Below are 14,238 nucleotides of genomic sequence, written 5' to 3'. Positions count from 1 at the left end.
TGCTTTGATGGAAACATGTCATTTATAAAGATTTTTATGGAGGTTTGTCATTTAAAAAAGCTTTTAAAGCAATAGTTTATCGGCAGTTTACTGGAAGGAAAAAAAAGATGCCAATTCCAAGAAATTGGGAAATTACATTTATTAAAAGTTCCACTAATCCTACAAATAAACTGCAGAGCCTATTATTATTTAGTGATGCTTTTATGAGTTTTCACTCAACTGAAAGTAGGAATTGTTTTCAGAATGTCACTTCTTATGTAAATAATACACAGAAGCTGTCATTGAGTTTGGAGTAGATGGAATACCATCTGAGTTCTACATTGTTATGGAAATTGTTGAATTAAACTGCACCTGTTCATAAAGGATTGGCAACAAAAATGCCACGTGGCATGCATGGAAAGCAAGGATTTATTTATTTTATTTGACATTTACCAAAATCTCTCCAGTTTATGAATATATTATGTTCAGAGCACTGAGTTTATTGGATTCTTCTCAACATGTAGCTGTAAAAGGTGGTGTAAATAAAAATGGAAAGGCTTTAAAAATAACAGCCCTCCGTAGAGGCACTTTATCTAGCAGCTGAAGTGCTTCTGAAATTGACAAGTGACTGCTGAGAAACTAGAGAAGGAGCAGTGGGAGAAAGTGGAGAGGAAAGGTCTTGGTATCAGTGTAATCCTCACGATGTTTTCTCTTCCCCCCCCCCCCCCACCCCCCACCCCCTTTATCTTCTTTTGTCTGTATCTACCATTCTTGTCTGTTTTCATTCCACCTGTCTGCGTCACAGTAATTCTCTGGGTTGTTAGAGGTGTGAATGTTCTATATCGAAAAGCAAATTGTTTTGTATGGATGAGTATTTCTCCTTTCCTGTTCCTTCCTGGAAAGGCTAATCAGGTCTGTGCCAGGTTGTTTCACACCAGGTCTGACCAGCATGTGCTGTAGAAAAGTCACAAGGTCGCTTCTGTTCACTTCTCTGTGCCAACTTCTATCTACGCCAGAACTGAAGGGAACACAACAGATTCTATTGCTTCCTCACCTCCCTGAGGGAATGTTCTGTAGGTCCTGAAACCGGATGTTCGATGACGTTCACAAGCTGTAGCTACCGCCTCTTTCTACGTCATGATGATGTAGCCTTATAAAGAGGCACCTCAAAATCGAGTCATTTTTATCACCATTAGTATTAATTTAACATATGGCAGTTAATTTGTCCTGGTGTCACCCACACCAGCTTTAAGGCTACATCTTATTTTAGCTTATCTGAATCTTTTTATCAAAAGGATGCAGACAACTTCTTCTTTCATATTAGTAGAAAACTAAAAAACAATTAAATTGTTACATTCATTTGCTATTAGAATTTGTAAACAAAACACTGTCAGCAGGAGCAGGAGCAAGGCTCAAATGCAGCACTTCAAAAATGCAGCGCTCCAAAAATGTGTCCAGATACAAGCCATTAGACAAACCACACAAAATCATACAACTCAGGAAACAAAAAAACTCTTTGGGCCAGAGAGACACAGACAGAGCAGAGCACAGAAGTCAAACAACAGACAGAAGTCAAACAACATCAGTCAAACAGCAACAATGCACTAAGAGAGAGCGAGGGAGAGAGGTAAATATACCCAGGACACCAGGTGAGACGAGTGAGACTAATTAGACAACTAGCACAGGACACAGGTGAGTGTCAATGACAGCAGAGAGCCACGACAAGGATTATTCAAAAAACATGACGAGATATCAGTGATGTTTGGGTTTATTAAGACCAGTCTTAAGTAATCGTCTGTCAGTCTTCCCTTCAGCCTGTCCTTGTTATCTTCTCTTCTTGTGTCTGGTTCTGTTGATTTTTAAAAGAAAATCGATGCTTGCCTTCATGATGACCCCATGAGTGTTTTTCTACTCCAACATGGATTGTCATTTGACCTTTTTAAGTGTGGTGCGTGGATACCTGCCACTGCAAACTGAGTTTTTCCAGGTGTTTGGTTTTTTTTTTACTTGCACCCAAAAAGACAACACTTTCAGCCAATATCTAAAACACATATTCACCATAGATTCCATGTGTGCGATGAACTATAAAGCATGAACACTGATATGGACCAAGAGTCTATATTCCCTTTTCTTCTCTACTATTAGACCAACCATCTCTTTGTCCTCCTTCATCACATCCATAACTCAACACTGACGTCTTCTCCTCCTGCCTGGCAGCTCCCTCTTTTCTGTGCTTTGTCCACTGTCTCTCCATAGTGTCCAAACAGCACAATGATAAATCTAAATATTTATATTCACATCAATCTACACAGGTTATCACTTCTTGTAAATAATCCAATAAGTTATTATTGTGTCTTTTTGAGTGGAATTATTGATTCGTTTAAAATATCACCTTGGAGAAAGTGTTGCACAAAGGCACATTTAATCGTATTTGTTCTGTTTTGCTTAATGTGTCAGTCGGGTTTTTCCAGACAGAAGTGACGAGTCACACACTTGACTTGCATAGCTAATATGATCAGCTATTCGTGGCCTCACTTTACCTCCTGTTCTCTGGAAGCACAGACCAAATGTCCACAGAGTCTTTTTGTCTTTGAGACAAATATTTCAGAAACAAATAAAAGAGTTCCCTTTAATGTTCAGACAAATGCTTTGGCACACTAGAATAATAAAGGATGTGTTAGATGTATATGAGTGTCTGAAGAAGTTATCATGTGTTTCAATCACAACTTGACCTGATATCAACTCCTCACTCTTCAGTGGAACAGAACAGCGCTGTTACTGCTGTTACTGTATATCATTATAACCAACCATGTCCTCAGTGCACCCGATTACCAGTATCCTTCAGTTCTAGTAGTACTACAGTACTACAAAACCTACAATTATCTGATTTTCAATTGGTCTGTTTGCTCTTCAGTTATCATTAACTCTTACTCAAGCTGAATAATCTGCAATATTCCAGCTGTAAAAATTAACATTCTGGCCACATAGTGGAAGAATTGAACACAGCCTTGAAGATATCCGCTTGTCAGTGGTACAGTATTTTAGGTCAGCCTCCTGGACTCAGGAGGCTGACCTAAGGTCATTTAACTCATTTAACCCCATCGGTTAACTCATTTAACCCCATCAGGGTATATATATATACCCTGATGGGGTATATATATATATATATAATTTTCTGTTCCATTTTTTTTATTTTATTGTCAAGTCACATCTAATGGAACCATACTGTTCATCGCTCGAGTATTTATTATACACAGACGAATGGGTTTTTACTACGTTTCTGCAGCCAGTACTGATACTGCAGGTAAATATTATTCTGGTGTAACTGTTTAAATGTGACTCAGAGGACATCAGCCTATATTTTAACTGAATTGCGTATTCCTGGCCTGCACCTACCCTGGGTGAGGCAGTTTCCACATACCATCAAATAGGTTTCTTCAGGTCGATTGACTGCTGAAAAACTCTTGGTACACCTAAGGGCACCTGTAGGAACAGAGACTAGAATGCAGGTATCTCAAAATCTAAATTCCATTTCGATATGAACCTTGAAATAATTAATCCTTCGCCCTCTTGTCATAACTTTGAATGTGTTTTTTCAAACTTTGATTAGACTAAACTTAGAAGGTGGAGTTTCTGCTACATGCAGTCTGGCTCCTGCAAATATGTAAAATCCATTGCATTGTCTAGAAAAAAACAAAGAAAAGAAAGAAATTGTTGATTGGTGGCTAAAATATAGATCTAAGAGACAACACAAAGTGTATTGCACAGAATGGACAATGAGAAATTTCAGACATTGTTGTCTGAAATTCCTGAGGGTCAATTTAAGGTAAGAGTTGAGAAAAGGTAACAGCAAAGGAAAGTACAAGGATAATGTAACGATGGTTTTTTTTCTCAGACCATTAAAGGGGAGTGTGTGGTTCTTTGTCCCCTCACGAGCCGAATGTCTTAACAAACACCATCTGGCTGAGCAGGCATGAGGTTTACCTTTGTCACGTATATTCATGAAACCTGCTGAGAGACAGAGAGAAGGACGGAGAGGGAGAAACAGAAGGGATGGAGAAAGGAGAGAGGGGATTTAAGGCGAAGGTGAGGCAAAGACAGAGAGAGAAAAAATTAGGTGGACAAATACTCTATCTATCTATCTATCTATCTATCTATCTATCTATCTATCTGTCTGTCTGTCTGTCTGTCTGTCCGTCTGTCCGTCTGTCTATCTATCTATCTGGTTTATAATCTGTTGGTCCACATTAACTAAACCATTTTCAGGTGTTCCCCCTGAGTCTTTGGCTGCTCCAAACTCAGACATACAATTATATGTTTATAGGCATTTAGGCTGGAAGCGAAAGCCACAGCCAGGACAAGTATAGGAGCCAGAGAAGAATGACATGCAATAAATCTCCCAACCTGTAGGAACTGGATCTGTTGACCTATTTTTTCCTGGTGGGATGCACTTTGCACCGTGCAGCTAACAAATCACCTCAAATCTGGTATTTTAACACCTATTCTGACAGAGAAAAACAACAGGAGCTGCAGTTTCTCTCCCATTTTCATCTCACTCACTGTTGGCTGACTGTCAGATATTTCCACATCAGTGGGTCAACAAGCAACTGTTCTACTGTCTTACAGAGTTCCACACATGCCGATTTGGCACATTTGCCCCTCATCGTCTTAAAGACACTGGCCTATTGTCACCACTGGGAAGATTCTAGATTATTTCTTGACTCTTAGTGAGAATTGTGGCCAGAGAGAGGTTGATGTTTGTTTTGACTTAAAATTAAACTTAAACTCAACTCTAACTTAACTCAAACTTTATAGACCTCAATAAGGGTTTCCTATCTTACAGTGATCCACTGTGAATGAAGTGCTAATGTACCACTTTCAAGAATTGTCGCACTGTCAAATTACTCACAAAACAACCTCAAACAACCTTAAAAAATAATTACAAATTAAAATAAAATTAAATGATCATGACATAACAACATGAATGAGGTCAGTACTAAATTATTACACTTTCTCCTCACGACTTCCAGTAGCGCTGGCTGCTCTTGTGGTAATGGTGCCACAAAACAAGTAGTTTTGTCAGCAAAAAATATATCAAAAAATGCACTTTCATGAACATGTGTCTAACCTTTATACATTTTCTTTCTTTCTTTCTTAATATCTGTCTCTCAGGAGGTGACGAGGAAAAGGACTTTGACATTCAGAGAAATACCGGAACCATCTCGATCGCCCGGCGCCTTGATGCCGCTCGGCGCTCCAACTATAACCTGACAGTGCGGGTTACTGATGGTCATCATGTTGCTACCACACAGGTGAGTATTTGCTTCATACACACCATACATTTGTATCCAGACCAGTATTAGTCTCTGCTAATTAGCTGCAATTACACGCCAAAATATAGCCATAAAATCATTTCACATAATTGCAAAACATAAGCATCAAATTAAAGAGTCTAAAGTATTGTTTTATGAACTCTTATATCTTTATTTGTGTCTCAAACACTGCAGGCTTACATCCGTGTGCTAGACATGAATGAACATCGGCCCGTTTTCCTGAAGCCGCTGTATGAGGTAAGAACTCTGAAGCCTGTGTTTACTTTACTACTTAGTAGTGTTTACTAAATCTAATAGTTACCAGAGTTTTCCCCCCTGTCACTGTTATTAAAGAATTTTGTGGGGGAGGTGAACCTGGTGTAAAAAGCACTCCATAATCACCAGAATAAAATAGTCACCGTGTTAAGATTCTTGGTGGGGATCTTAGAACAAAGACAGAAAACAAAGTAGCTTTTCATGAAAGAATCCACAGGGATTTCCTTCACTTTCTACCCTAACAGTAAGAATTCAAACAGTAATCATGAAGCAACAGAAGCTTTGTCGTTATTTAGTCGTAACTTTCACGTGAGATTACGCAGCATCTACATGACAAAAAAACGTACAACACCTTTTGTTGGAATACAATAAAACAAATATATTGTGCTTTTACAAAAGTAAGAAAACATATGTTTTAATTCCTGAATTTGTAAAGCAAAGATTATATTATGTTATAAATATTATACTATACTATACAATTGTATACTACACTAAATTATACATATATATGTTATTAGTTATCATGTCATCATGCTAGGCAATACAATACAATACAATACAATACAATACAAAAGAAACTTGTCATTTACCTACTATTAAATATAAATACTCTGGGTTTTATATTTTAAAATATAATAGAGGACAGAGACCGACTTTGGTGGCTGATATTTATATACCCCTTTGAAGGGCTCTGCTTTATTGATCGGTGTATTTATTTTTGTGCAATTCAGTTGGAGAATTAATGGCAGCAGTTGTTTTTATTTAAATATATACACAGACTGTGAGAGAGATTAAAAACTCCGGGACAGTGTTTTTTACTTTGATTACGTAATCTTTATTTAATCTCCCCTCCGCCATGGCACTGTTATTTTCTTAACCACCACAATCTATACCCACTCTGCTTGTTATCTCCACTTCTCCTTCAAAACTTTTCTGTCCTCACTTTGATCAGAGTCATGAGCCAACTAGTGAGGAAACCGAAAACCTACTTTTAAATTTGGTTTCTTTTCTTTTCATGAACTTTGTCATAATAACCAACCAAAACATCTGCTGCTGTGTGTTTTAAAGGTTAGGGTCCCAGAGGACACGTCCCCATGGAAGGACATCCTGCAGATCACTGCTCAGGATGCTGACACCAACAGTAAGTTGGTGTACTCCATCCACAGCAGCCTCCACCCTGACAGCACCAAGTTCTTCCACCTAGATCCAAAAAGCGGGGTTCTGGTTATGACGGAGGAATTGGACTTCGAGAAGATTTCTGTTCACACTCTCGTCGTGATGGTAATTAATCTCACTTCAGCTAAATATCTGAAGTAGTCGTTTATTTCATTTGAATTTATTTCACCTAATTAGGGAGATTGGTAAGATTGATTTTCTAGACTTTATCTGAGTTTTGAAAAAAAGGAGTGACACACTTAGTTAGTTTTTGAATTAATAGAATGAAATGAAGAAAAATGTGGCAATTATCTGCTTCATTATGTTTTACCTCGGCCTCTTGAGTGTACTTCAATAATATTCGGATTCTCCTCAGGTGCGTGATCAGGAAATTCCAGTAAAGAGAAACTTTGTAAAGGTTGTCATTCAAGTAGAGGACTGCAACGATCACTCTCCATCTTTCCTGAGCCCCCGCTACGAAGCTACAATCTCTAACCTGGCCCCCACAGGATCTGAGGTCATCAGGGTCAAAGCACTGGACAAGGACATGGGCAGCAACGCTGACATCAGCTACTCTCTGCACTCTGGTATGCTCTGCAGATTTTATTACTGTCTCTGAGAATCTCACACAAAACATTCTGACCTTTAGAGCCAGTCACAATGCAGGAATGTAATTTAAATCTTGGAGATATTGCAGTTTTTGGTGCAGAAAGCACATGGCAGTTGACCTGTATATCCAGAGGAATATATACCAATGTATTGTCTTGTCTTGTCTAAGAAACAACTTGGAAATTATCTTTGAAATTATCTTAATGCTGGGCAACAAATAAGACTGCCAAACCTGAGACATATCTGCTTTGTAAAGGAACAGAACATATTTTTTATGGATATAACATTAACATTTAACATAACATTAACATAACATTAATGGATATAATATTAACATTTCAAATTAGAATCTGAATTAACATTAAATATTAAAATTTTCTTATATGCACAGATGTGAAAAGTAATAAAATAAGTTTGAACAGATTTCCTGCCTATTATATTACCAGTAGACATTCCCTTTGCTGACTGAACTCAACTCTGGGAAACTTTGGTTTTCCGAAGTCTTTTGCTACTTCTTTTAGTAAAAAATAAAAAATAAAAATCTTCTTTTGCAGGTAACATCGACCACGTCTTCTCCATAGAACCAGAGCTGGGCTCCATCACCATTTCTAAACCTTTGACTCTTCAGCCTCAGGAGCAGTATCACCTGACAGTTAAAGCCACTGACCAGGGTTTTCCTCAGCGCAGTGACTTCTGCTCTGTACACGTCTACATCCGCATCTCTGACCAAACCCCACCCACCTTCCCTCTGGACGAGTACCTGACCGAGATCAGTGAACTGAGTGCCCTTGGAATGCCAGTAGTTACCGTTACTGCAACTAGTCCAGCTGCCATTCATTATGGGATAGAAAGCGGCAATGAAAATGGAACATTTCTAATCAACCCATTCACTGGGTTGATGTCATTGCAAACACACATTGATTTTGAGCATACTGCCATCTACAGGCTCAAAGTTACAGCTTCCACCACAGCTGGTGCTTCGTCCAAGACAGACGTCTACGTCTATGTCATTGATGAGAATGACAATGCTCCTGTTTTTCAGAAAACCCAGTACCTTGGAAAAATAAGTGAATCGGCAGCTGTTAACAGCATGGTGATGGGAGAAACCAACACTCCGTTGGTGATTCAGGCTTCAGACGTAGACAGAGATTCAAATTCAGTGCTAGTCTATGAGATCCTTGAACAAGAAGCCCTAAAAGTTTTTAAGATAGACTCAAGCATGGGCACCATCTCTTTAATTTCACAAGTTGACTTTGAAGCCAAAGCCGACTACCAGTTTACTGTGCAGGTGAAGGACTCAGGGGAGCCATCACTGTATGCAGCAGAGCCTGCCAAGGTCACCGTTCATGTCCTAGACCTCAATGACAGTCCGCCACAATTCACCACCCCAGTGTATGAGACATCAATCACTTATCCTACCGTCAAAAATGCAGAGGTTGTGCACGTCACGGCCCATGATGCTGATTCGGAGGTCACATACAGCATTGTTGATGGAAATCTTCACAATGCTTTTTCAATTCAACCTGTGACTGGACTCATCACTGTGAACAATGTGTCTGTGTTTCAGCCACTTTATCAGCTGATGGTTAAAGCCACTGATGGCCTTTACAAAGACTTTGCCACTATTATGATCAACATGGAAAACTTCACAGTTAGTGATCTAGGATTTGGGCAAAATATTTATACAGCCAGTGTCCCAGAAAACCTCAAAACTATTAAGACTTTGGTGGCACTAAAAACCAGAGGCTGCTATTTTAATGAGCCTCTCCTGTATTCTGTTGTAAACCCAATGGGGAGGTTTGCGGTTTCTCGAACATCAGGTGTTCTTGAAACAACTGGTATTGCTTTTGATAGAGAAGAACAAGACGTGTATGAAGTTGTGGTAAAGGTCCAAGACATGAGAACACCTTCCAGGACAGCCACAGCTCAGGTCAAGGTTTTTATAGACGACGTCAATGACAATCCACCGCAGTTTCTAAACTTGCCTTTTTCAATGATGACATCCGAAGATTCTGAACCAGGAGATGTTTTGTATCAAGTAACAGCCATTGACAAAGATCTAGGAGAAAATGGAGTCATCATATATTCACTTGAAGAAGACTATGACCTATTCAGGATAGATCCTGATGTAGGTGATGTTTCACTTCAGAGGCCTCTTGACTTTGAAGCTTTAAACAGGTATGTGTTGACAGTCCGAGCTATAGATGAAGGTGACCCCACCCATGGTTCAGCCTCCCAGCTCACAATTCAAGTCAGGAATCGGACTAACCCAGTTTTTCAGACTCTACTATATCCACTTAAAGTCCCTGAAAATGTCCCCCCTTTCACCACCATCCTACACGTCCAGGCCAGAAATCCTGAAGGTTATCGTCTCATCTACAACCTCGAGGAGGAAAATGCATCCAAACACTTTCACATTGATTTTAAAACAGGTGTTCTTACCATCACCAACCCTCTTGACTACGAAAGTGAAACCATGCATGTGTTAACCGTTAGGGCCACTGACTCTGTGACAGGATCTTTTTCAGAGGCATCCATAGAGATAGAAGTGGAAGATGTAAATGACAACACACCAGTGTTCTCAAAGAGTATGTACAATGTTGAGATAGCTGAAGGGCTTCCCGTTGGAACTTCAGTGATGCAAATGTTGGCATCCGACAGGGACTCAGGTAGAAATAAAGTCATAGCATATACAGTGGTAAAAACTGAAAGAAATGAAATGGATTATTTTGAAATTGACCCTCACAATGGTTGGATTGTCACCAAACAAGTACTGGACCATGAAGATACAAACCACTTCACCTTGAAAATCAGAGCCACAGATAACGGTACAGCTCCTCTCAGCAGTGAAACCACTGTGTTTGTTAATGTCACAGATGTCAATGACAACCCCCCTGATTTTGGAAATTCCCAGTACGATGCTGCTCTGGATGAAATGGCAAAGTGTGGCCACATAGTTGTCAAAATCCAAGCTTCAGACCCCGATACTGGTGACCTGAACAACCTCAAGTACAAAATCATCTCAGGGAATGAGGGTCGATACTTCAACATCAACGAATCATCTGGAATAATCTCATTTTCTAATGTATGCAAGAGGAATCTGGATCCTTACTACAATCTGACTGTTGCAGTTTCTGACGGCGTGTTTCAAAAAACAGCACCCGTGAATATTGACATGATCAACAGTAATAAACACAATCCATACTTCAAACAGAGCATCTACGAGGCAGAGCTGGCTGAGAATGCTGATGCAGGAACTCGAGTGATCCGATTGGCAGCCATTGACCCTGACGACGGTCCATATGGCAGCGTTGACTACACCATTATTAACAAACTTGCAGATGAAAAATTTGCCATTGATAAAGAAGGGGTGATCGTTACAACCCAGCCACTGGACAGAGAAAATCCATCCCAGAGAGTCATAGCAATTAAGGTAATGGCAAGAGACGGTGGTGGAAAAGTGGCATTTTGCACAGTCAAAGTTATTCTCACAGATGAGAATGACAACGTACCTCAATTTAAAGCATCTGAATACCAGGTTTCAATTCAGTCAACTGTAAACAAAGGCTCCCCTGTCATTCAAATAATGGCCTATGATGCAGACGATGGCAAGAATGCAGACGTCACCTACACTGTGGACGAAGCTGAAGAAGTAACCGAGGACATTATCGACATCAACCCTTTTACCGGAGTCGTGAGTGTCAAAGAGAGTCTGGTGGGCAAAGAGAACAAAATATTTAACTTCAAAGTCAAAGCCCGTGATGGCAGCCTCCCCTTCTATAACTCTACAGTTCCTGTTCAGGTGAAAGTGGTTCCTCCTGAGGTTCCTCTCCCCAAGTTTGCAGAGCCTCTCTACACATTCTCCGCTGCAGAGGATCTGCCTGTTGGGACAGAAGTGGGTTTCGTGAGAGCCAACTCGGACATGCCTCTCATTTACAGTCTAGTGAATGGAAACACAGTTGAAAGTAACCGGGACAAGGTTTTTAGTCTGGACAAGGGAAGTGGAACTCTGCTGTTGCAGAAGACCATAGACCACGAGAAGACCAAGTGGTACCAGATAGATGTAATTGCCCAGGGTAACCACAACGGGACAGATGTGGCTTCACTGGTTTCTATCAACATTCAGGTGCAGGATGTCAATGATAACCAACCAGTGTTTGATGCCAGTCCGTACAGAGCCTTTTTGGCAGAGAACATGCCGGCTGGAACCACAGTTATCCAGGTAAGATGAAGGATGTTTGTCCTGAAGTCAGTAAATCAAAGAGTTTACATCTTTCAATTCAGCATTGATAAGACAACGTACTTCTATAAACCCCTAATGTCTATGCACAGGTGACCGCCAACGACCCAGACACAGACAACAATGGTCTTGTGACCTACACTTTAGAGTCACTGCCTCAAGAGGAGACCATGGACATCACTGAGGTGTTCTCCATCGATGGTGAGAATGGCTGGATCACCACGGCACACGAGACCGACAGTGAGACCACCAGGGTCTACAGGTTCAATGTGGTGGCCACTGATCACGGGGGTGACGCCAAGCTGTCGTCCAGCGTCCTGGTGGAGGTGACAGTGATGGACGAGAACGACAACCCACCTAGGTTCTCTGACGACGTGTACCATGGCTCAGTGGTGGAGAACAGCATTCCTGGAGAAGTCATCGTCTCCATGACGACCACAGATGCCGACGTGTCACTTGAGAACCGACTTGTGACCTGTTACATTACAGGTGTGTAGTGTAAAAGTGAGGCTTGTTAGTGTGCATGCATGTATTGTGAATTTCTGTAATTAAAATTAAGATTACCCTCCTAATAACCAGTATAACTAAGGGGTAACTGACACTAACTGCAGTAAAACATTCACTTAACTCTACACTAATTAGCAGAGAGATGGATTTTTATTTGGTCCTTAAGTCATTATTTTTCAGTAAAACTGTGATCACAGAGAGAAACTGTTGTTGACGAGAGTACAAATACACAGTTGATACTCAGGGGCCAACAAAATTAATTCAAATCTCTTGTTTTCCACCTAACAAACAAATCTGTGACAAACAAGTCAGTGTCACACTTTCCAGAGAATGAATTGTGGGTATAGTCACACCGGATTCATTTGTCTGGTTTGACTGTGGCTTGTCATAAAGAAACAAAAATATTAGGTAATAAAGGTCCCCACGGCCAGAATCATTCATGTTTAAAAATAATAAATAACTGTAATGATTTTATTTAATGTCTTTATTATAATTCTGGACAGTTAAACACAAACGAATCGTATATAATATAATATTTTCTTCAGTGAACGTTGATTGTTTGCACATAGACTATCATCAATTGCAAAATACAAAAAAAATCTTTCTGAAAACAATGGCGGGCAGAATAATCATAACAACAACAACAAATAACAAAAAGACACAGCAAAAGTCGTGCAATGCACTTAGAATGGAAGGAAAAAGCTGAACCTGATGAGAAGTAAAGCCACCAGTGTTACCTCATGTCACCAGACCTGAACCTTATTCATCAAGGATTAAAATAAAAGTGTCAGCTGAGAGTTCCTGAGATAGGAATTGAAACTTTTCTAATCAAAAGTGAAGAAACAAAACAGAAAAGACTGAATTATGCATGAGGAGTAACATCCACATCAAAGATCTTTCCTGGTTTTTATTTGGAGAAAATAAAGCAGATTTTGTTAGAATGTAAAACAGTGAATCACAGAGATGTTGTAATGACAGTAAAGGCAGACAACAAGAAAATTCAACTTAGTTTATGGAAGCAGCGTGTTTTAAAGATGTCACCGTTCAATTTAAAAGAAATAAACAATACATTAGTCACATGTAACCCCATTGTTGTCACAGTCAAACCAGGTCTTTCAAGAGTAACATTACTCTTGACAGGGCTGTTGTGAGCTTTTAAAACTACATTCTCAAACATCCTGCAAAATATATATGCCTATTTGAATTGCATGGATCTTAAATGAACTAAAAGCAAAACAAAAACCCCAAAATAAATCAAATCAAATTTTAATGTTCACCTGCAGAGTCTAGCTGTGACGTTTCACTTCTTCATCCAAGAGGTTTCAGTTCTAACTGACGAACTGAAAAAGTCTGGCCTTTAGCCACAGAGTGACTGAACACTTAAATAGAGCAAAAACAAAACAAAGGAGCTGACCACACCCTAAACGGGTCTAGGTGTGATTTTTTTCCCCATTTTTTTTCTAATTCTTGAACTTTTGTTTAGATGACTGGCACAAGATACACGTGAATAAACAGAAGCTAAAATGTGTTGATTTTCACTCTAGGCACTTGGCACGGTTACCTCAGAGTGAGTTGCACAGAGAAAACAAACAGTTCCCACGATACTTAGCGAATACTTGGCATCTAGAATAATATTTCAACGACCAGAGTAACCAAAACTGTTTTTCATTCACTGCAGATGGGGATCCGTCGGGTAAGTTCGCTATCATTCAGGAGGACGAGGGCAAGTGGGGTCTGATTGTCAAAGAGCCTCTGGACAGAGAGACCATAGACAGATACAAGCTCAGAGTCACGGCCACTGACGGGAAGTTTGAGGCTCCGGTCACCGTGGATGTGCACGTCCTGGATATCAATGACAACAGTCCAGTGTGTGAACAGGTGAGGAGTTAGAGATCATCCAGAGGTATCCAGGAAAAGTTCATGTCCCGTTAAAAAAGTCAAGGATAAATATAAATATGTTAGCAAAGCCATTTTAATTTTTCTATCTTTTTGCTTCATGACCTTGTGGAGCTAAAGGTGAATGTGAGCAAATTAGGGCTCTGTATAGAGAATTTAGCTAATTCAATTCAATCACGACACATTTCACAAAAAGCTCAAATAAACCACGTTATGAAGATATCCACTGTGTGACCTCGGTTATCTTGAATCTCTCAAAACAAA

General features: G+C 39.8%; 1 protein-coding gene across 2 annotated transcripts in view; it reads left to right on the top strand.

The window, feature by feature from the left end:
• Window positions 1-14,238, top strand: part of fat2 (FAT atypical cadherin 2) — a 66,505-nt gene that overhangs the window by 23,617 nt on the left and 28,650 nt on the right. For both annotated transcript variants that reach the window (XM_008327192.3, XM_008327193.3), the window contains exons 7-13: window positions 5,152-5,291; window positions 5,487-5,549; window positions 6,636-6,848; window positions 7,099-7,309; window positions 7,886-11,553; window positions 11,664-12,060; window positions 13,757-13,956. In XM_008327192.3, the coding sequence (XP_008325414.2) occupies window positions 5,152-5,291; window positions 5,487-5,549; window positions 6,636-6,848; window positions 7,099-7,309; window positions 7,886-11,553; window positions 11,664-12,060; window positions 13,757-13,956 (4,892 nt within the window). The remainder of the gene's footprint in view (window positions 1-5,151; window positions 5,292-5,486; window positions 5,550-6,635; window positions 6,849-7,098; window positions 7,310-7,885; window positions 11,554-11,663; window positions 12,061-13,756; window positions 13,957-14,238) is intronic.

The sequence above is a fragment of the Cynoglossus semilaevis genome, chromosome 15 (genome assembly GCF_000523025.1).
Source record: "Cynoglossus semilaevis isolate Cse_v1.0 chromosome 15, Cse_v1.0, whole genome shotgun sequence".
Lineage (NCBI taxonomy): Eukaryota > Metazoa > Chordata > Actinopteri > Pleuronectiformes > Cynoglossidae > Cynoglossus > Cynoglossus semilaevis.
The sequence above is the reverse complement of the archived record's forward strand: the minus strand, read 5'-3'. Positions and strand labels throughout refer to the sequence as shown.